The following is a 24,212-nucleotide window of genomic DNA, read 5'->3' as shown; positions in this document are numbered from 1 at the left end:
CGGCAACTGGCCTGAAGCGAGTGTATGATTGGGAAACTTTGCAGCAGGAAGAGGAAGGTGCACACGCACCTGTCAGAGCAGCAGGAGGACGTTGGCGAGTGGTTTTGTTCTGATGGAACGTGTCGGAGTCTCGTTGTGTCCGTCTGACTCAGTTGATCATCAGCCCTCCATGAAGCTTCTGCTTGGTGAGCTTCAGCTCCGTCTTGACTCCACCGGGCTCTGTGTCTTATCCACATCCATCGCCTGCTGGAGGCTCCCAGGATCAATACGACTACTCCTCCGCTATCTCTAAAGAAAAGACGACAGGATGGGCAGCGATGAGAGAGAGAGGGTGCTATGCTGCATCCCATCAACAGGTGCCAGTGTGGAGCCGTCCACGTGACCAATAGGAGGAGCAGAAGGTGGAGAACGAGCGTAATGGGGCGCACACAGCCGCCTCATATCAAACCTATGTGAAGCCCAGCCTCTATCGCCGTGTCCTTGTGTATGGAGGCTGTGTGCAGCTGCAGTCTGCTCTGGGCAGCATCCTCACGACGTGGCCCTGTTTAGTTGTGGCGTGAGCGATAATGCAAAGGAGTTTCCTGGCACACAGATTAGGGACGGCTGTAACAGCGGAGCTCGGTGATCGTGACCTCCTGGAGAGGAGGCGCACCGTAGTAGAGCGGCGCTGTGTTGATCCGCTGTGTAAAAGGAGGTTGCGAAAGAGATGAAACTGCAGCAACGAGCGCAGCATGTCAGCCGTTGTGATTCCTGTAGTTGTGTTTCGATTGAGACGGTTTGTGGGATGTGTGATCCTCACATCGTGGCCCCCGATTGGTTAAACCACCGAGGAGGCGTGGCTCGGTTTACATCAGGTGCTTATGAAGCAGGTGTCGCCCGTTGGACTCGGGAGTGATTATGTAAACTCGGCTTTGCTCGGTAACACTTCTGGTAAATCCCTTTGATATTCAACCCAGGTCACTCGTAATCTGCAGCAGGGCGAGGTATCCTAGAGGTAGAACTAGAGGTAGAACTAGAGGTATACTAGAGGTAGAACTAGAGGTATCCTAGAGGTAGAACTAGAGGTAGAACTCAAGGTATCCTAAAGGTAGAACTCGAGGTAGAACTAGAGGTATCTTAAAGGTAGAACTAGAGGTATCCTAGAGGTAGAACTAGAGGTAGAACTCAAGGTATCCTAAAGGTAGAACTCGAGGTAGAACTAGAGGTATCTTAAAGGTAGAACTAGAGGTATCCTAGAGGTAGAACTAGAGGTATCCTAGAGGTAGAACTAGAGGTATCCTAGAGGTAGAACTAGAGGTATCCTAGAGGTAGAACTAGAGGTATCCTAGAGGTAGAACTAGAGGTATCCTAGAGGTAGAACTCGAGGTATCCTAGAGGTATCCTAGAGGTAGAACTAGAGGTATCCTAGAGGTATCCTAGAGGTATCCTAGAGGTAGAACTAGAGGTATCCTAGAGGTAGAACTAGAGGTATCCTAGAGGTAGAACTAGAGGTATCCTAGAGGTAGAACTCGAGGTATCCTAGAGGTAGAACTAGAGGTATCCTAGAGGTATCCTAGAGGTAGAACTAGAGGTATCCTAAAGGTAGAACTAGAGTTATCCTAAAGGTAGAACTAGAGGTATCCTAGAGGTAGAACTAGCCGTCTCTTTCCCTCCCCTCATTCCTCCTCACCTCCTCCCCTCAGCTCGTCCCCTCCTCCCTTTTCTGTATTCACTGCCGGTGAGAAAGCTGCCGACGCCATCCTCCATGACCGTTTCCCATCTTCCTCACGAGGATTACTTCCTGCTGTACTTTGTTCATCCCTTAAAAAAAACAATATCTTGCTCTTCCTTCTTTCTGCACCACATTGTCCAAAATCTACCCCACTCCCTCTACCCCACCCCCACTCCCTCTACCCCACCCCCTCTGTCCGTCACGACCATTCTTCTGTCAGGCCTCCCATTGGCTCCTTCTGTCAGGCCTCCCATTGGCTCCTTCTGTCAGGCCTCCCATTGGCTCCTTCTGTCAGGCTTCCCATTGGCTCCTTCTGTCAGGCCTCCCATTGGCTCCTTCTGTCAGGCCTCCCATTGGCTCCTTCTGTCAGGCTTGCCATTGGCTATCAGCCGGTGGCACACTGGTGGAACCGACCCGTTTCAAGGGAACCTGTTCATGAGATGTGTCCTCATTTCTTGGTGTGTGTGGGTGGACCCCTTGGACAACACATGCTGGTCTATGCATGACCATACAGGGTTACATTTGGACTTTTGATATGACAACAAATTACAAGGCTGTGCTATTCCAGTCCTAACAAGACACTTCATTAAGAGGAGCACGGAAAGCTGCTCTCGCTGTGTAAACAGCCTGGAGTCCTCTCATGGTGTTGACTGGCTCCCTCTTTTCAGTTTATGTTTGTTTATGTCACTCCCGCCTGAATTACTCGCCAAACCAATTAGCCACACATCTTCAGATTGAAGTGACGGTGATTGAGAGGAAGTGGCTGCAGACGCTGAAGCACCAACAGGAAGAACGGCTGTAATTCAAAGAAATTCTTTGTTTCTCAGGATTTAGTGTCATAGATGTTACCATGCCAACAATGTGTTCAACTTCACACGCTGTGTGTGTGTCAGAAACCATCATGTCTAAAAAAGGAATCTAATGCAGAAGTGCCGTAAAGTTGCATTTGCTCTAATGGCCACTAGGGGGCGACTCCACTGGTTACAACAACTAGATCCATTGTTCTTCCAAGCAGCAGGGTGTTCTCTTGCTACTTTTGTGATGGGACTAATTGCATCTTCACCATGGATCTCACCAACACAACCTCATGAAGATAACACATTTATACAGATGTTCCTTCATTGCTTATTAATTGGCTTAAAGTGGCATGTAGAAGGCATTTGCAAGTGGCTGCCTCCACTCTGTTGTGTCTACATGTGCTGCGAGTTAAATAAAGAAGCTGGATGAAGGACGTTGTGCTCTTGTTCTGTGGGATGATTTACTTCATCAAGACCAACGTAACCGATGCTACTGATACATGCGGCTCACCGGTCTGGAGCTGATGGAACAGAGCGGTCCTCAGTGGTCTGAGTTACACATGGGACCTTCATGCTGTTACTAGTCAACATGTGCTGGGAGAACGGTACCCTTTAACCCTCTATCCCTCTCTTCCTCTGGCTCCCCCCCTAACCCTGCAGTCCGTTGGTCCAGAAAGCTTCTGCTTCATCAAGTGTTGAGTAGCATACTACGGGTTAATGGTTCCTTTTGATTGCACCACGATGGAGACATGTTTCATATCTGCTTCAGATTTATTTGGCTATTCATCCATCCTGGTCCAACCGGTGGCATTTTTACTAAAGATTCAACAGTCTTTTGCCCATTGAAGCTTTATAAGTGCTGCAGTGCAGAAGCCCAGTGTCTCCGATGTGTTGCAGTGGCCTGTGACGCTGGGAGAGGCTCAGCTGAGGCCTCATGCACTCAGGGAAGGATGCTGAGGTCCATACGGAGAGGCTGGCCGATGGGACCAGAGGTCCTTCCTCTGTATTTCGGCTGCCTGGCGACAGACTTGTGAGATTACAGCAGCACTTATATTGAAACGGAGATCTCACCCGACGACGGTTGACTCATAATTGAGCGCTACTTTAATTCAATAAACTCAACTATGTAATCGTGCCATTTTCAGCAATTTCTGGCTTTATCATGTTAATTGTTGTATTATTAATGTTCCTTTGTGCTCAGATCTAGTCTCCATCTCCAGGGCCCGACGCCATCTGTTAAGCTGCAGGCCGAGAATGAAACCAAAGACGTTATCACTCATGTACATGAAACAGAACACTTATCGCTCAGTATATTCATATACCTCGTTTTTAAAAGTCCAAATACCACCCAAGCTGAACGACTACTAGCAAGAAGCTAAAGCAGCAGATGTGTGTAACACCCGCTGGGGGTCAGGTCTGGTTACTGTGGGTTTAAACGATAATCTCTGACGTTGTCTCTGCTGTACATTTATTTTTCTTAATGCAGACGTTTCTGTGCATTTGGGGACGTCGGCGTCCTCGAGGAAACACCGTCTCCCTCATTCTGGGGCATTACTGAGGTGTGTTTGTCTCCAGCTCCATGATATTTCATTCCACACGGAGGGAAAACGGAAGTGTTTTATTGACCCAGAACATGCACAAGCAGCGCCGTGTCCACAGGGGTCGGTCGAGGTCGGCCGGGGTCACGGCTGGTCTGCATGTGAGGGAGGAGACGCTGCATTAGCATCATCGGTGTTCTCCTGTTCAGGGCCTCCAGGGGAGCAGCTGGTTCAAGGCCTTCAAACAACACGCCAGAGTCAGGCCAGGTGTGTTGAGTCATTCCAGTCAGGCCAGGTGTGTTGAGTCATACCAGAGTCAGGCCAGGTGTGTTGAGTCATACCAGAGTCAGGCCAGGTGTGTCCAGGTGTGTTGAGTCATACCAGAGTCAGGCCAGGTGTGTTGAGTCATTCCAGAGTCAGGCCAGGTGTGTTGAGTCATTCCAGAGTCAGGCCAGGTGTGTTGAGTCATTCCAGAGTCAGGCCAGGTGTGTTGAGTCATTCCAGAGTCAGGCCAGGTGTGTTGAGTCATTCCAGAGTCAGGCCAGGGGTGTTGAGTCATACCAGAGTCAGGCCAGGTGTGTTGAGTCATTCCAGAGTCAGGCCAGGTGTGTTGAGTCATTCCAGAGTCAGGCCAGGTGTGTTGAGTCATACCAGAGTCAGGCCAGGTGTGTTGAGTCATTCCAGAGTCAGGCCAGGTGTGTTGAGTCATTCCACAGTCAGGCCAGGTGTGTTGAGTCATTCCAGAGTCAGGCCAGGTGTGTTGAGTCATTCCAGAGTCAGGCCAGGTGTGTTGAGTCATACCAGAGTCAGGCCAGGTGTGTTGAGTCATTCCAGAGTCAGGCCAGGTGTGTTGAGTCATTCCAGAGTCAGGCCAGGTGTGTTGAGTCATTCCAGAGTCAGGCCAGGTGTGTTGAGTCATACCAGAGTCAGGCCAGGTGTGTTGAGTCATACCAGAGTCAGGCCAGGTGTGTTGAGTCATTCCAGAGTCAGGCCAGGTGTGTTGAGTCATTCCAGAGTCAGGCCAGGTGTGTTGAGTCATTCCAGAGTCAGGCCAGGTGTGTTGAGTCATTCCAGAGTCAGGCCAGGTGTGTTGAGTCATACCAGAGCCAGGCCAGGTGTGTTGAGTCATTCCAGAGTCAGGCCAGGTGTGTTGAGTCATACCAGAGTCAGGCCAGGTGTGTTGAGTCATACCAGAGTCAGGCCAGGGGTGTTGAGTCATTCCAGAGTCAGGCCAGGTGTGTTGAGTCATTCCAGAGTCAGGCCAGGTGTGTTGAGTCATTCCACAGTCAGGCCAGGGGTGTTGAGCCATTGAGCCTTCTCTGGTAGCAGCTCTGGTTGCTCTGGTCCGTAATGAGTGGCGAGCGTCTCCTCGTTCTGGTCCCCGTGGTGATACCTGAGGGAGCGGCGCCGCCGCAGACGGCCGTGTGCTTCGCTGTTTGTTTTGGTCTCGGCTCTGAAGTATTTATGGCGTGCCGAGATGAGCGTGCTCTGCTGTCGCCACTGAGCACCACGGGCAAATAATGAGGAATTAGTCACTTAGAGGCGCCTCACGGCTCGCCGGCCATCCATCATCACACGGCCACCGCTTTGTGCCTTCCTGTCAACTTTAGAGGATATTGATGGGTGGACGCCAAGTCGAGAGACATTTACTCTATGCAGGGTGAGAAAGAGGGGAGAGAAATGTTACAGACGTAAAAAAGTGGTAAAAGAGAGAGGAAAAGAGAGGGGTAAGGAAGAGGTGTGAGAGGGAGGAGGAGGAGGAGGAGGAGATGTTCCCGCTCTCACCGAGTTTCAACCTTTGACCTCATTTAATTTTGTTCTGCTCAACTTGACACTAATGAATATAAACTATTTATATACCTCGTGCTTTCTTTGTCTGTAAAACACTGCAACAGGCGCCTCGTCCAGGTGTGTGTCGTGACAACGTGTGTGTGTGTGTGTCGTGACAACGTGTGTGTGTGTGTGTGCTCACGGACACACACACACATCTGGCTGCTCTGAGATGGTGTGTCCTGCAGCAGCATGTATGGGCTGATGCAGTTCACCTCATGTCATTGAGTATTAGAGGATGGACTACCTGTCTGTGTACACGCATGTGCATGTGCACACGCCTGACGAGCCTTGTTGATGGTGACTTAACCCCGTGGCCCATGGTGAGGAGGTCAGCTGATGAAGCCGCCACTCCACCAGATGTACAGCTGGCAGTACATGGCAACACACACACACACCTACACACAAACACACACACACACATGCGCCTGCTCGGCCACATTTTGAACCGTCACTCAGAATCACCTCCTGCTTCACCATTCTCTCTCTCTCAATACTTTAAATACACTTTCACTTTGTCTTAGTCTTACACCCCCTGTCCTCCCACACACACACACACACACACACACACACACACACACACACACTCGAGCAGCGCGAAGGGAATGGGCAGATTCATTCCCCGTCTGGCCTCGGGACCCAGATTGATTGATGGGAGGAGGCCGGCAGCAGGAATGAAAGAGGAATAGCAAACGGGCGCGTGCTCCCGCCTCTGCTCCTTGATGATTCTGTGGAATTGGCCATTCTCCGGCTTGCGCCGTCGTTAATGTCCACAGAATTTTAACGGCTGTCTTGGTAATACTCCAGCGGGGAGCGAGGCGGGCTTTTGTTTCCAACAGAAGCCGTAGAGGGCATGTCCTGCCGGGACCTGCATTTATGTTCTTTCTTTTATTAGTCTCACCCTTGACGGGTGAGGCAGGACCCAGAGGTCGAGGGGCTCCAGCCCCCGCCTCAGTCATGGTGGCTGCTGACGCAGATGAAGAATGGAGAGGGAGAGAGGAGGAAATGTACAGACGTCAAGATTAGGGATGCGCCGATCTGATCGGCACCGATCTGATCGGCGCCGATCCATATCGGCCGATATTATTATTATCGGTTTTGATCGGCATTCTCAAAACGTTTATTACCCCACTAGAGAGCTTGTAGTACCATGTTACCCCACTAGAGAGCTTGTAGTACCATGTTACCCCACTAGAGAGCTTGTAGTACCATGTTACCCCACTAGAGAGCTTGTAGTACCATATTACCCCACTAGAGGGCTTGTAGTACCATATTACCCCACTAGAGGGCTTGTAGTACCATATTACCCCACTAGAGAGCTTGTAGTACCATGTTACCCCACTAGAGGGCTTGTAGTACCATATTACCCCACTAGAGAGCTTGTAGTACCATGTTACCCCACTAGAGAGCTTGTAGTACCATGTTACCCCACTAGAGAGCTTGTAGTACCATGTTACCCCACTAGAGAGCTTGTAGTACCATGTTACCCCACTAGAGAGCTTGTAGTACCATATTACCCCACTAGAGAGCTTGTCGTACCATGTTACCCCACTAGAGAGCTTGTAGTACCATGTTACCCCACTAGAGGGCTTGAAGTACCATATTACCCCACTAGAGAGCTTGTAGTACCATGTTACCCCACTAGAGAGCTTGTAGTACCATGTTACCCCACTAGAGAGCTTGTAGTACCATGTTACCCCACTAGAGAGCTTGTAGTACCATGTTACCCCACTAGAGAGCTTGTAGTACCATGTTACCCCACTAGAGGGCTTGTAGTACCATGTTACCCCACTAGAGAGCTTGTAGTACCATGTTACCCCACTAGAGGGCTTGTAGTACCATGTTACCCCACTAGAGGGCTTGTAGTACCATGTTACCCCACTAGAGAGCTTGTAGTACCATATTACTCCACTAGAGGCTTGTAGTACCATGTTACCCCACTAGAGGGCTTGTAGTACCATGTTACCCCACTAGAGAGCTTGTAGTACCATGTTACCCCACTAGAGAGCTTGTAGTACCATGTTACTCCACTAGAGAGCTTGTAGTACCATGTTGCCCCACTAGAGGCTTGTAGTACCATGTTACCCCACTAGAGAGCTTGTAGTACCATGTTACCCCACTAGAGGGCTTGTAGTACCATGTTACCCCACTAGAGAGCTTGTAGTACCATGTTACCCCACTAGAGGGCTTGTGGTACCATGTTACCCCACTAGAGGCTTGTGGTACCATGTTACCCCACTAGAGAGCTTGTAGTACCATGTTACCCCACTAGAGAGCTTGTAGTACCATGTTACCCCACTAGAGCTTGTAGTACCATGTTACTCCACTAGAGAGCTTGTAGTACCATGTTACCCCACTAGAGAGCTTGTAGTACCATGTTACCCCACTAGAGAGCTTGTAGTACCATGTTACCCCACTAGAGCTTGTAGTACCATATTACCCCACTAGAGAGCTTGTAGTACCATGTTACCCCACTAGAGAGCTTGTAGTACCATATTACCCCACTAGAGGGCTTGTAGTACCATGTTACCCCACTAGAGGGCTTGTAGTACCATGTTACCCCACTAGAGAGCTTGTAGTACCATGTTGCCCCACTAGAGAGCTTGTAGTACCATATTACTCCACTAGAGGGCTTGTAGTACCATGTTACCCCACTAGAGAGCTTGTAGTACCATGTTACCCCACTAGAGAGCTTGTAGTACCATATTACCCACTAGAGGGCTTGTAGTACCATATTACCCCACTAGAGAGCTTGTAGTACCATATTACCCCACTAGAGAGCTTGTAGTACCATATTACCCACTAGAGGGCTTGTAGTACCATGTTACCCCACTAGAGAGCTTGTAGTACCATATTACTCCACTAGAGGGCTTGTAGTACCATATTACCCCACTAGAGAGCTTGTAGTACCATGTTACCCCACTAGAGAGCTTGTAGTACCATATTACTCCACTAGAGGCTTGTAGTACCATATTACTCCACTAGAGAGCTTGTAGTACCATGTTACCCCACTAGAGAGCTTGTAGTACCATGTTACCCCACTAGAGAGCTTGTAGTACCATATTACCCCACTAGAGAGCTTGTAGTACCATGTTACCCCACTAGAGAGCTTGTAGTACCATGTTACCCACTAGAGAGCTTGTAGTACCATGTTACCCCACTAGAGAGCTTGTAGTACCATGTTACCCCACTAGAGAGCTTGTAGTACCATATTACTCCACTAGAGGGCTTGTAGTAGTTTATAGACGATAAGCTTCCATTCCGATGGTGGCAACTGCATCCCTAAATGAGGCTTGTTTACAGTCTTCTGACCAACTCAAATATTCAGATATTCATGTTTATTCGAGGAAGTATACAGCAAAGAAAAAGCACCCATAAGGCATCAGTCTGCTGCGGCGTGCAGACGCTAACGTGCAGACGCTAGCGTCAGAGGACCGGGCGAACTTCTCATGTCACAGTAGACTCAGAATTACAGAGAAGACACTATGAACTCGACTTGACTTGCTGTTACGCTGAGGAACCACAGCTAAGAAACACACACACACACACACCTCCCGACACACACACACACACACACACACATACCTCCCGACACACACACCCCTCTCTGTGGTTTGTCACAGTTGCTACACGATTCGCAATCTCACTCTTCCTCCTGATAAAACCCAATCTTCCTGCTGCCCCCCCGTATCATCCCGTGAATCTCCCCCGCTGCTGTTATCTCTGACAACGCCAATCACTGAGTAAAAAGGCCAGATGCGTTCGATTGGGTCCCTGCAGGCTGTGAACGGGGCCTCGATGGCCGTCTGTCCAGTGTTCATGTGAGAAGGGGGAGGAGCCTCTCGAGGCTCTGCAGGAGACGTACAGCAGAGGCGTGGGCTGTTGCTTTACGATGGTTCAGCCGATGCTAGTAAACCTGGAGGTGTTGCTGCCCTGGAAGTGTGACAGATGTTTGACTGCTTTACATAACGTGGCCACCAGGGGCCACATTCTGGCAATTAGAAAGAACCCGACAGGAGAGTCCTTTCTCTCTCCTCAGTCACACTTCTTTCTCCTTCCCACCCTTTCACTATCCGCCACCTTTCCATCGTCTTTGCCCCCCCCCCCCCCCCCCCTGCAGTGTGTTCTAGTTAACATCCCGGCAGTAGAAGGATGTCCTCTCCAGGGTCTTGGGGGCCACAGCTGCCCCCTAACTCTGATTTATCCTCTGCTGCACGGCGGTGCCGCTCGTGGCTCTGGTTGTTTCTTGCAGCCGATGAGGTTGTTGTGCCGTCCTCGGCATGTTGGCGTAATGAAATGCTCTGGTGATGTCTGCGGCTGATGGAGTCTGTGTCTCTCGTCGTATTTCTCCTGATCTCAGGGATGAAGGCTGACTGTCGTCTGCAGGATGTTTTTTGGGGGAATCTCCCACAACCACTTGAGAGGAAGAAGCTTTTTCTTTTTTCTATCTTTGTTGCTGCTTTATTTTCTCCCCGTCTGTTCGTACACTGTCCAGGTGCAGATGGAGACCAAACTACCCCCCCCCCCCCCCCCCAATATCCCCCAGCTGATTCCTACTGATGTTCACTCTGAGTGTCATGCTTCTCCTCCTCTCTGCCTGTAGTCCAGTACCAGATGGAGATGATGCGTTCTCTGCGCCACGTGAACATCGACCACCTTCACGTGGGCTGGTACCAGTCCACCTACTACGGCTCCTTCGTCAGCCGAGCGCTGCTCGACTCCCAGTTCAGCTACCAGCACGCCATCGAGGAGTCCGTGGTGCTCATCTACGGTGAGCGGAGCGGGAGCAGAGCCGTGCAGCCGGTCGGCCACAAGATGGCGGCTGCAGGAGGTCCACAGGTGGAGCCTGGTGCACAGCATGTGGGCTGCAGCCTCCTGGACACGCCTGGGAAAGATTTAAGATGTTCACAAACTTTAGAGACTTGAGTTTGGCGGCTGTCAGCTTGAGCCACTATTACTACTCTCTCTCTGTCTCTCTCTCTCTCTGTCTCTCTGTCTCTCTCTCTGTCTCTGTCTCTGTCTCTGTCTCTCTCTCTGTCTCTCTGTTTCTCTCTCTCTCTCTGTCTCTCTCTGTCTCTCTCTCTCTCTGTCTCTCTCTCTCTGTCTCTCTCTCTGTCTCTCTGTTTCTCTCTCTCTCTCTCTGTATGTCTGTCGCTCTCTCTCTCTCTCTCTCTCTCTCTCTCTCTCTCTGTATGTCTGTCTCTCTCTCTCTCTCTCTCTGTGTCTCTGTCTCTCTCTCTGTCTCCCTCTCTCCCTCTCTCTCTCTCTCTCTCTCCATCTCTCTATCTTTAGAGGGCGTGTTTCTAAAGAGCATTGTGGTGTTCTTGTCCCTGCAGACCCCATAAAGACGGCTCAGGGCTCCCTGTCCCTGAAGGCCTACAGACTCACCCCCAAACTCATGGAGATCTGCAAAGAGAAGGACTTCACGCCGGAGGGGTGAGCGGCCGACCGAGCGCCTGAATGTTCTCCGTGCAGCTGGTGTTCACGTGTTCATGTGACGGACACACGAGTCCACAGGGAGGCGTTGGAAGCAGATTGATGATGATGATGATGATGATGATGAATATGATGATGAATTATCAGTTCAAATGTTCCATGTTTACTCTTCTGACGCGCGGCTTGTGGCAATTGCTTTTGAATTAAAGGGACGTAATGAGGGTCCACATGCAGAAACAAGAGACGGCTCCATGGAGACGTCCAGAGGCGTCGCACTGCGGTGCATTCAGGGACCTCCTCCCCATGTACATCTTAAACTCCCGTAAAGCATCTTTGCCGGGAGAAAAGGAAAAAATGTCCCTGCAGCGTTTCATCTGGTGCTGCTCCACCTGTGCGTCTTTATTGCCGGCCACTCTGTTATTGACCCGTGTGCTCCGTCAGGGTCTCATTGCTCCAGCTTTTCATTAGTTCTGATGATTTATGACGACGCTCTGGAGCTACCGCTGTCCCAATAAGCTGGTGATGGAGAGGGGCAGCACAGGGCAGGAGAGGACAATATCACCGCTTCGCCATTATCTTCAGAAAAGACTGGAAATCTCATAATCAATACCCCCCCCAAAGAAATATTCACACTTCAAAAGCGTTTAATCCAACCCCCCCCCCCCCCCCCCCCACACACACACACACCAATGTGTGTAAGAAGTGTCTTCCATGTGTGTCCTTGATGTTGCATACATTGTCCATCTTCCTGGAATGCACGGCAGCCACAGACTAGCGCTGAGCAGCCCGATTCCCTCTGAACTGCCTCCGGCCGGCCGTGAGGTCACGACCTGCACTCACAACGTGAAGTCTCAAGGTCGCCGTGCAGTCGACCTTTGGCTTGGTCCAGTGGGCCCGGCTTGGAGAGAGCGTGGCATTAAGTGTTGAGCGCCGTGTCCGTCCTCATGGACAACTTGACATCCCTGGAGGCATTTTGAAAAGGTCAGAATTTGCAGGAAAGTGTAGTTTCAGCGCTGCAGATGGAGAACTGCCCCAAGACCTCGAACACTCAGTATTTATGCTGCGTCGTTATGGAGGAGGCTCGGCCTCTTCCTGGAGTTTGAGATGACGCTCATTCAAAATGACCTCATCAAAATCAGCTCTGTTCATCACATCATATTCTGTGGTTCAGGTCCAGTGTACATGGAGCGTTAATGCTGCGAGCCCATTGGACCAGAGCAGCGTCACACGCCTGCAGACGCAGTGTAGGGCACGCGTGACGAGCAGGGAGTCACCGTGCTGGGTTCATGCAGACGTGACTACTGGTGAGCCTTCACACTTCAGTGTGAAGGCTCACCAGTAGAGTCACACTCAGGGTCACCTCGGGGTCACACTCAGGGTCACACTCGGGGTCAGACTCGGGGTCACCTCAGGGTCAGACTCGGGGTCAACTCGGGGTCACACTGTCGTTTCTTGTGTTTTTGCATAAAAGGTCAAGTTATCCCTCTTAAAGCTCCTTGTGTCTCCGACGGTAAATGTTCTTTTTGAGTATAAATGTGTCGACGCGATGCCGATGAGTCGATCCACCATCAGGATATCCATGAGATCACACAACGCTGAACTAAATGCACATCACTAGAAGTGTGTTCCACCAGGTGACTGTAGAGCGTGAGCTACTCCTCTGGTGACCTGTCAGCAGGTAACTGCTCCGGGTGGTAACTCTCCTCTCTCCTCCCTGCTCCCTGCAGCTTGAAGAAGGCCAACATCGGCTTTGAGCACATGTTCGAAGAGGTGCCGATTATCATCAAGAACTCCCACCTCATCAACGCGCTCATGTGGGACCTGGAGGACAAGTCGACGGTCGCCGACAAGCACGAGCTGCTCAACCTGTCGAGCAGGTGAGAGGCGTGGGGTGGCTCACTAACAGAGTGTCGCCTCACTTTTTCTTGCATGTGGTTCATTCTTCCAGCTCTGAGGCTGAACGGAGCTTCTGATGGAGTCCCCCCCCCATGAGACGGTCTCCTGGGTTGTCGGCGTGCGGCGCTGTCCTTGCTTTGTGGCGTCTCTCACGTCTCTGACGTCCTCCTCGTTTCCTCCTCTTCAAAGGAAACACCGATAATGGGTTTTATTTAATGTTTCCAATCTGCGGCCCATTCGTCAGCGTCCTCTCCGTCGGAGGCGAGCGGTGCCGTTTTTCTCGGCGTTGTTCTTGCCACACGATGCTGATCCTGCTGATGGATCGCATGAATGCACATTTATTCATGTCGTCGTCTCCTCAAAGCGGCCTTGAAGTGACGTGATGCTGCAGCGCAGCCGTCTCCGTGTGTCTGACACGGTCTTCAGCCCTGAGGGGGAGAGGAGGCTCATGGGTGTCCTCCTTTGCACCTCCTCTCTGGTTGTTGTTGTTGTGAGCGACTCCTCACTCCTCCTCTTCCCGCCTGCTCGCTGTATTTGGCCTTCCAGCACAGAGTCTGGGACAAAGGGGCACGAGGAAGGTGAAGGTGAAGAGGCACGAGGAAGGTGACGGTGAAGAACTGTAACTGTGTCCACACAGGCGGCCTTGAGGGAAAAGCGCTGCGTAGAAACAACCGTCTTCATCCTCTGAGCTCCGATGTTCTCACACAGGTCTGTGGCTGAGCTGTGATTGGATAACAGGCAGTCAGGAGTCCAACCTCCATGAATCAAAACATAAACGTCATCATCACTTTGTTTATCTTCATTGTCTGTGAGATGAGGCTATAGACACTGAGCGAGAGGCTCCTCCTCGCCCTGCTTACAGCCCGTTGTTCTGCCACCGGACACAGGACACAGAGCACAGGACACAGGACACAGAGCACAGGACACAGAGCACAGGACACAGGACACAGAGCACAGGACACAGAGCACAGGACACAGGGCACAGGACACAGGGCACAGGACACAAGAGCACAGGGCACAGGACACAGAGTACAGGACACAGGGCACAGGACACAGAGCACAGGACACAGAGCACAGGACACAGAACACAGGGCACAGGACACAGGACACAAGAGCACAGGACACAGGGCACAGGACACAGGACACAGGACACAGGACACAGGACACAGGACACAGAGCACAGGACACAGAGCACAGGGCACAGGACACAGAGCACAGGACACAGGGCACAGGGCACAGAGCACAGGACACAAGAGCACAGGACACAGGGCACAGGACACAGGACACAGAGCACAGGACACAGGGCACAGGACACAGGACACAGAGCACAGGACACAGGACACAGGACACAGAGCACAGGACACAGGACACAGAGCACAGGGCACAGGACACAGGACACAGAGCACAGGACACAGGGCACAGAGCACAGGACACAGAGCACAGAGCACAGGACACAGAGCACAGGACACAGAGCACAGGACACACAGAGCACAGGACACACAGAGCACAGGACACAGAGCACAGGACACAGGGCACAGGACACAGGACACAGAGCACAGGACACAGAGCACAGGACACAGAGCACAGGACACAGGACACAGAGCACAGGACACAGAGCACAGGACACAGAGCACAGAGCACAGGACACAGTGCACAGGACACAGAGCACAGAGCACAGGACACAGAGCTCCAGACGGCCTTCAGGTGAAGACTCAGAGGAACATCCAGAGGAAGTCTCTTTGTTCAGGAACTCTCCATTAACTGGATGTCGGCCCATTTGGCTCACACATCAATACAGCTTTACAAGGTGGCCTCTATTGTCCTGGGTAAATATGAGCACACACACACACACACACACACACACACACACACACACACACACACACACACACACACACACCCTGCCATTGAACCTGACCTTAAGACAGGATGGCTGATGATGGGAGGTCCCTCTGCAGACTTTGATTCAGGGTTGATCGAAGGGCTTTCTGACCCGTCTGAATAATTCAGCCTCTGAGCCCCGAGTCCTCGTGGTGGTGTGAATGCATCATCTCCTCCTCCTCCTCCTCCTCCTCCTCCTCCTCCTCTGCGTGGGACATACAAAACGCTTCAGCCCGTTAGGAGCCGTCGTGTTTCTTTTTTGCACTCGGCTGTTAAAAAGCTTCAAGAACAACTGAGCATGCTCCAGAGAAACTCTTCCTCACCTAGCAGCAGAAACTCTTCCTCACCTAGCGGCAGAAACTCTTCCTCACCTAGCAGCAGAAACTCTTCCTCACCTAGCGGCAGAAACTCTTCCTCACCTAGCGGCAGAAACTCTTCATCACCTAGCAGCAGAAACTCTTCATCACCTAGCGCCAGAAACTCTTCCTCACCTAGCGGCAGAAACTCTTCCTCACCTAGCGCCAGAAACTCTTCCTCACCTAGCGCCAGAAACACTTCCTCACCTAGCAGCAGAAACTCTTCATCACCTAGCAGCAGAAACTCTTCTTCACCTAGCAGCAGAAACTCTTCCTCACCTAGCGCCAGAAACTCTTCCTCACCTAGCGCCAGAAACTCTTCCTCACCTAGCGGCAGAAACTCTTCCTCACCTAGCAGCAGAAACTCTTCTTCACCTAGCAGCAGAAACTCTTCCTCACCTAGCGCCAGAAACTCTTCCTCACCTAGCGCCAGAAACTCTTCTTCACCTAGCAGCAGAAACTCTTCATCACCTAGCGCCAGAAACTCTTCCTCACCTAGCGCCAGAAACTTTTCCTCACCTAGCGCCAGAAACACACATCACCTAGCGCCAGAAACTCTTCATCACCTAGCAGCAGAAACTCTTCATCACCTAGCAGCAGAAACTCTTCTTCACCTAGCAGCAGAAACTCTTCATCACCTAGCAGCAGAAACTCTTCATCACCTAGCAGCAGAAACTCTTCATCACCTAGCAGCAGAAACTTCTTCACCTAGCGGCAGAAACTCTTCCTCACCTAGCGGCAGAAACTCTTCATCACCTAGCAGCAGAAACTCTTCATCACCTAGCAGCAGAAACTCTTCTATACCTAGCAGCAGAAACTCTTCATCACCTAGCAGCAGAAACTCTTCATCACCTAGCAGCAGAAACTCTTCATCACCTAGCAGCAGAAACTCTTCTTCACCTAGCAGCAGAAACTCTTCCTCACCTAGCAGCAGAAACTCTTCTTCACCTAGCAGCAGAAACTCTTCTTCACCTAGCAGCAGAAACTCTTCATCACCTAGCAGCAGAAACTCTTCATCACCTAGCAGCAGAAACTCTTCTTCACCTAGCAGCAGAAACTCTTCCTCACCTAGCAGCAGAAACTCTTCTTCACCTAGCAGCAGAAACTCTTCATCACCTAGCAGCAGAAACTCTTCATCACCTAGCGGCAGAAACTCTTCATCACCTAGCAGCAGAAACTCTTCATCACCTAGCAGCAGAAACTCTTCTTCACCTAGCAGCAGAAACTCTTCTTCACCTAGCAGCAGAAACTCTTCATCACCTAGCAGCAGAAACTCTTCATCACCTAGCAGCAGAAACTCTTCATCACCTAGCAGCAGAAACTCTTCCTCACCTAGCAGCAGAAACTCTTCTTCACCTAGCAGCAGAAACTCTTCATCACCTAGCAGCAGAAACTCTTCCTCACCTAGCAGCAGAAACTCTTCTTCACCTAGCAGCAGAAACTCTTCATCACCTAGCAGCAGAAACTCTTCCTCACCTAGCAGCAGAAACTCTTCTTCACCTAGCAGCAGAAACTCTTCATCACCTAGCAGCAGAAACTCTTCATCACCTAGCGCCAGAAACTCTTCCTCACCTAGCGCCAGAAACTCTTCCTCACCTAGCGGCAGAAACTCTTCCTCACCTAGCGCCAGAAACTCTTCATCACCTAGCAGCAGAAACTCTTCATCACCTAGCAGCAGAAACTCTTCATCACCTAGCAGCAGAAACTCTTCTTCACCTAGCAGCAGAAACTCTTCATCACCTAGCAGCAGAAACTCTTCTTCACCTAGCAGCAGAAACTCTTCCTCACCTAGCAGCAGAAACTCTTCATCACCTAGCAGCAGAAACTCTTCTTCACCTAGCAGCAGAAACTCTTCATCACCTAGCAGCAGAAACTCTTCCTCACCTAGCAGCAGAAACTCTTCTTCACCTAGCAGCAGAAACTCTTCATCACCTAGCAGCAGAAACTCTTCCTCACCTAGCAGCAGAAACTCTTCTTCACCTAGCAGCAGAAACTCTTCATCACCTAGCAGCAGAAACTCTTCCTCACCTAGCAGCAGAAACTCTTCTTCACCTAGCAGCAGAAACTCTTCATCACCTAGCAGCAGAAACTCTTCATCACCTAGCGGCACGTCAAGGTCGCAGAAAGACAAAGATAACATCCTGGTGACGAAGTATAACAACATCCAGAGCATCGACACACTCACACACAAGACACACTCACACACAGACACACACAGTACACACTCACAGACAGACACAAGACACACTCACACACACAGTACACACACACGACACACACACACACAGTACACACACACACTCACAGACACACTCACACACACAGTTCACACACACACACACAGAGACACACTCACAGACACACTCACACACACACTCCAGCTCAACTCTTGACTCATCAGATGCTCTGAGGCCTCTGACTGAATGTTATGATGCTCCCCACATCAGACGCCACATTGCTCCATCAAATGGTTTTAAATGGATTTTCGTCGGCGAGAATCAATTCTGACACGGAGGAGGAGGAGGAGGAGGAGGAGGAGGAGGACTCCTCCGTCAGCTTCTTCTCTCTGGATCGACTTCATCTGTTTGTCTGCATGTGGAGGTGTTGACGGTGTTGACGGTGTTGACGGTGATGACGGTGATGACGGTGTTGACGGTGATGACGGTGTTGACAGTGATGACGGTGTTGACGGTGATGACGGTGATGACGGTGTTGACGGTGATGACGGTGATGACGGTGATGACGGTGATGACGGTGTTGACGGTGATGACGGTGTTGACGGTGATGACGGTGTTGACGGTGTTGACGGTGATGACGGTGTTGACGGTGATGACGGTGATGACGGTGATGACGGTGTTGACGATGATGACGGTGTTGACGGTGATGACGGTGTTGACGGTGTTGACGGTGTTGACGGTGATGACGGTGATGACGGTGTTGACGGTGATGACGGTGTTGACGGTGATGACGGTGATGACGGTGATGACGGTGATGACGGTGTTAACGGTGACGGTGCCGATGGCTGCCAGAGGTCCTGCCGATGGCTTCCGGCTGTGCGTATACCTGACATATCTCATGTCACGCAGGTGGACGGCGTTGTGCTTCACGGATGAGGAACTCAGCACTGAAGGCATCGGTGCTCCGTCTTTATTCCAGTTACTCCTTGCGGTGCGAGTCAGAACTACAGGAGCTTCTGTGAGGTGTTCATTGGGTTGGACTCCCAGAACACCTCCCGCTCACCTGGCCCCTCTTCACAGCTGCTCTTCATGTCCTGGTGTCTTAACTCTCGATCCTGAGGCGTCTTCAGTCCTCGTCGTCGTCGTGACTACGTGCCGACGCCTCCCAGCAGGAGGCCGAGCGGGCTCACGGCACGTTGGACTCGTGGCCGGTTCTGATGGAGCGAGGGTCTGGGTCGGCTCCGCTCGGTACCGGCCGCTCTGGAGCAGCTCGTCAACGCGGCGTTAGAAATTGAGGATTGGGGAAAACCTCTCTCTCGAAGAGATGATTTTTTTTTGGCTGACAACCAAGTGTGAGGGGCCAAGGGAGCGAGAGGGGGTCTGGATTTATTACATTAAGTGGAAATTGCAGCAGAGAGGAAAACAACCCAAATAACCCCAAACACTCAGAACCAGCAGCACGTGGACAACGGACATCTACAGAAACCTGTCGAGTCCTGCAGCAGCCCCACCATGCACATGTCAGGAGAGGGGGGGGGGTGCTCGTGCAGGATGATGAAGGAGAGTGAGGAAGATGAGAGGAAGGTCCGCAGAGAGGATTCCTGTCAGAGGATCGGTCTGAGCGGCAGATAAAAGATGGCGTGGTCAGAATGTCAGGCTGAGATCTGATGGCCTCACACCGCGTCCGTGTGCACGGCGGGGGGGGGGGGGGGCGAGCACGAGGTCAGGGACGAGCAGACGTATGACAGCGCGGGGTTAAGCAACGACTGAAAGGTTGACCTCAAATCAGGTCACTTTCATTTCTATACAAATACCTGACTGTCTGTCTGACCGTCTGACTGTCTGTCTGACCTTCTGTCTGACCGTCTGACTGTCTGTCTGACCTTCTGTCTGACCGTCTGACTCTCGTCTCCCAGCAACCACCTGGAGAAGAGCCTCCAGCTGCTGATGGACCGGGTGGACGACATGAGCCAAGACATCGTCAAGTACAACACGTACAGCCGCAACCAGAGCAAGCAGCAGCAGCAGAAGCACCAGGTAACACACACACACACACACATATACACACACATACACACATACACACACACATATATACACACACATACACACACACACATATACATACACACACATATATACACACACACATACACACACACATACATACACACACATACACACACACACATATACATACACACACACATACACACACATATACATACACACACACACATATACACACACATATACACACACACACACACACACACACACACATATACACTCACACTCACACAGAGTAATCAGGTACTTCAGGCTAATGCATTGGTGCGTCCACTGAGGACCAGGAGTCCAGTGAGCAGGTCACTCGTGTTTCACCTCCAGCTGTCGCTTCTCTTGACTCTTGCAGGCGGCATCTCTTCGGTTTCAGCCGCTCGTCTCTTTTCTCTGCGTCTTGTTGCTCCATGAATTGATGGTTGTCATCCAGCTCCTCCTGCGAGGCGGTTCAGGACTTAAAGACCGTCGAGTCGCTCCGACTCTGATCTTCAAACGCCTCGCGGGGAACGCCGCGTACGACTGGTTAATACACGGCGTCTCTTAATGAGCCGGGAAGTCTGTTATTGTTCTGTACCTGTGAGATGTGTACCTTTCTGTTTTAATCCCGTTTCACCTTCTCCTGGATGAACAACGGCTCCGTGAGGCTCCGCCTCCTCAGCTCCATGTAATCTGTGTTATCGACCCGGCTGCTTCCCGGACAAATGGACCCGTATTAATCATCACAGGAAGTTGGTAACCGGCGGCGCGCTCGCCCGCAGCCCCTAAGCGAGGGAGATAGCCGGTTCCCCGCCGCTCGCCGGGGGCCGCTTGGTCTTTGTTTCTGTCTCCCCGGGATTTATTCATTTTACATTCTCTTTTTGTTCTTTGTTCCTTTGATGGGAACGGCACTTTGCAGAAGATCATTTATGGAGCAATGTGTTAATCTCATCGCCGCCGTGGTTCACGGGTAATGATACTTCAGCCGTGACGATGCGCCACGCCGCTCTGTCTGAGACGCGTTATTAGAAACGTCTGCTGCCACATGGTGCCTCTTGTATCTCACTTCATTCCTCTTGCTGATGCTCCTTCTCACTTCCTTTCCTCACATCCTCTTTCCTCTCCTTTATGTTCATCTCATCCTCGTTTCCTCGTCCCGTCTCTCACCTTCTCCGTGTCTGCATCTTGTTTCTAACCCTCTATTCCATTTGACTTCTCTCTCTGCTGTTTAGTTTACTCTTTATTTCCTCCTCTCCTCTCTTCCTCCTCCTCTCATGCCTCCTCTCCTCTCTTCCTCCTCCTCTCATGCCTCCTCTCCTCCTCTCATGCCTCCTCCTCCTCTCCTCTCTTCCTCCTCCTCTCATGCCTCCTCTCCTCTCTCCTCCTCCTCTCATGCCTCCTCTCCTCTCTTCCTCCTCTCCTCCTCCTCCTCTCATCCTCCTCTCCTCCCTCTCTCCTCCTCTCTTCCTCCTCCTCCTCATGCCTCCTCCTCCTCTCATGCCTCCTCTCCTCCTCTCTTCCTCCTCCTCTCATGCCTCCTCTCCTCATCCCCTCCTCTCCTCCTCCTCCTCTCACGCCTCCTCTCCTCTCTTCCTCCTCCTCTCATGCCTCCTCTCCTCTCTTCCTCCTCCTCCTCTCTCCTCCTCCTCCTCATGCCTCCTCTCCTCCTCTCTTCCCTCCCCTCCTCCTCTCTTCCTCCTCCTCTCATGCCTCCTCTCTCCTCCCTCTCCTCCTCTCTCCTCCTCTCCTCCTCTCCTCCTCCTCCTCCTCATGCCTCCTCTCCTCTCTCCTCTCTCCTCCTCCTCTCATGCCTCCTCACCTCCACTCTTCCTCCTCTCTCTCCTCCTCTCTCCTCCTCATGCCTCCTCCTCCTCCTCTCCTCCTCCTCTCATGCCTCCTCTCTCCTCCTCTCATGCCTCTCGCCTCCTCTCTCCTCCTCCTCCTCTCGCCTCCCCCTCCTCTCTCCTCCTCCTCTCATGCCTCCTCCCTCTCTCTTCCTCCTCCTCTCATGCCTCCTCTCCTCCTCTCCTCCTCTCCTCTCCTCTCTCTCCTCCTCCTCCTCATGCCTCCTCTCCTCCTCTCCTCTCCTCTCCTCCTCTCCTCTCCTCCTCTCACGCCTCCTCTCCTCTCTTCCTCCTCCTCTCATGCCTCCTCTCCTCCTCTCTCCTCCTCCTCTCATGCCTCCTCTCCTCCTCCTCCTCTCTTCCTCCTCCTCTCATGCCTCCTCTCCTCCTCTCATGCCTCCTCTCCTCTCTTCCTCCTCTCATGCCTCCTCCCTCCTCTCTCCTCCTCCTCTCCTCCTCTCCCCTCCTCTCTCCTCCTCATGCCTCCTCCTCCTCTCCTCTCTTCCTCCTCCTCTCACGCCTCCTCTCCTCCTCCTCTCATGCCTCCTCTCCTCCTCTCACGCCTCCTCTCCTCCTCTCTCCCTCCAGTACGTGCAGCGGCGTCAGCAGGAGAACACGCAGCGTCAGAGTCGAGGAGAGCCTCCGCTGCCGGAGGAGGACACCAGCAAGATGTTCAAGCCCCCTCAGGCGCCAGCGCGCATGGACACGCTGCTCATTGCAGGTACACACACACACACACACACACACACACACACACACACACACACAGAGCCTCCTCTCTCAGGCTCCTCCCTCTCCAAACCTCTGCTTCCTCAGGAGCTCAGGTTCTGTTTTGCCATTATCTTGAAATTACATTAATTTAAGTTTATTGACTCTCTGCTGCCCCCTGCTGTGCACCTACATGACATGTATGATGTAACATGACATGTATGTGATGTAACATGACATGTATGATGTAACATGACATGTATGATATAACATGTATGTGATGTAACATGACATGTATGATATAACATGTATGTGATGTAACATGTATGTGATGTAACATGAAATGTATGATGCAACATGACATGTATGTGATGCAACATGTATGTGATGTAACATGGCATGTATGATATAACATGTATGATGTGACATGTATGTGATGTAACATGTATGTGATGTAACATGACATGTATGATGTAACATGTATGTGATGTAACATGACATGTATGTGATGTAACATGTATATGATGTAACATGACATGTATGATGTAACATGACATGTATGTGATGTAACATGACATGTATGATGTAACATGTATGTGATGTAACATGACATGTATGATGTAACATGACATGTATGTGATGTAACATGTATGTGATGTAACATGACATGTATGATGTAACATGACATGCATGTGATGTAACATGACGTGATGTAACATGTATGTGATGTAACATGTATGTGATGTAACATGACATGTATGTGATGTAACATGACGTGATGTAACATGTATGTGATGTAACATGTATGTGATGTAACATGTATGTGATGTAACATGTATGTGATGTAACATGATATGTATGTGATGTAACATGTATATGACGTAACATGACATGTATGTGATGTAACATGATGTGTATGTGATGTAACGTGACATGTATGTGATGTGACATGTATGTGATGTAACATGTATGTGATGTAACATGTATGTGATGTAACATGACATGTATGTGACGTAACATGTATGTGATGTAACATGTATGTGATGTAACATGTATGTGATGTAACATGTATGTGATGTAACATGACATGTATGTGATGTAACATGTATATGATGTAACATGACATGTATGTGATGTGTCATGTATGTGATGTAACATGTATGTGATGTAACATGACATGTATGTGACGTAACATGTATGTGATGTAACATGCTCTAACTCTATCCAACAGGTCAAATCAACAACTACTGCCAGAACGTGAAGGAGTTCACCTCTCAGAACCTGGGGAAGCTGTTCATGGCGGAGGCCCTCCAGGGCCACAACTAGAGAGCTGAGGCCCTCCAGGGCCACAACTAGGGGCCACACGGAGCCTTCATTTGTTTTCCAATAATTAATTCATTGTTTTTATGCCACGCTCCAGCCTGAAAACCTAAATTGTCTTTGACGATAATAATAAAGCGTTGTCTCCACATCGTGTGTCTGATGGTGATCGGCGTGTTTTGTTTGAGTTTGTCTCCCTACAGATTCCCTCATCGTCACGTTTCTCAGCTTGAAGAAACTTGACTTCTATTTAAAATAATATCCATCGTCACCTCATTTGTTTGAATGAAGCGACGTCCAGGTTCTCATCCTTGTCAGTGGGCCGGTGGCCCCCGAGGGCCCGGTGGAGGAGTCCATTCAGACCGTCGCTGGGGGGCAGCAGTGTGACGCAACACCTCAACGCGATGAAGACGTGTTTCTGCGTACGAGCTCATCGTTTGACTGAGAGAACCATCCGTCCCCCAAACGGTGAAACCAGCTCTGGAAACCGCAGCCGCCACAAAAATTACAATAACAAAAAAAAACGTTCTCCTTTTGTATGATACAATAACATTGTATGAAGCCCAGAGGGGCGTCGGGCCGCTACCCTCTGAAGCTGCCGACGCAGCGGCGCCATCTGAGTCTCTGAGTCTGGAAGCAGCTCGCTGTCTCTGTGCGGGGCGCCACACACACACACAC

The 24,212-nt window shown here is 50.9% G+C and overlaps 1 protein-coding gene across 1 annotated transcript in view; it reads left to right on the top strand.

Moving 5' to 3' along the window:
* The window catches only part of LOC130212755 (eukaryotic translation initiation factor 3 subunit H), a 35,723-nt gene extending 12,020 nt beyond the window's left edge, over nucleotides 1–23,703 (top strand). The window contains exons 3-8 of the mRNA XM_056443929.1: nucleotides 10,480–10,647; nucleotides 11,213–11,312; nucleotides 13,040–13,189; nucleotides 19,539–19,659; nucleotides 22,095–22,227; nucleotides 23,446–23,703. Of these exons, the coding sequence (XP_056299904.1) occupies nucleotides 10,480–10,647; nucleotides 11,213–11,312; nucleotides 13,040–13,189; nucleotides 19,539–19,659; nucleotides 22,095–22,227; nucleotides 23,446–23,540 (767 nt within the window). The 3' untranslated portion in view covers nucleotides 23,541–23,703. The remainder of the gene's footprint in view (nucleotides 1–10,479; nucleotides 10,648–11,212; nucleotides 11,313–13,039; nucleotides 13,190–19,538; nucleotides 19,660–22,094; nucleotides 22,228–23,445) is intronic.
* Nucleotides 23,704–24,212: the final 509 nt, after the last annotated feature.

The sequence above is a fragment of the Pseudoliparis swirei genome, chromosome 22, assembly GCF_029220125.1.
Source record: "Pseudoliparis swirei isolate HS2019 ecotype Mariana Trench chromosome 22, NWPU_hadal_v1, whole genome shotgun sequence".
NCBI lineage: Eukaryota > Metazoa > Chordata > Actinopteri > Perciformes > Liparidae > Pseudoliparis > Pseudoliparis swirei.
Note: the sequence above shows the minus strand (reverse complement) of the source record. Positions and strands in the feature narration are given on the sequence as shown.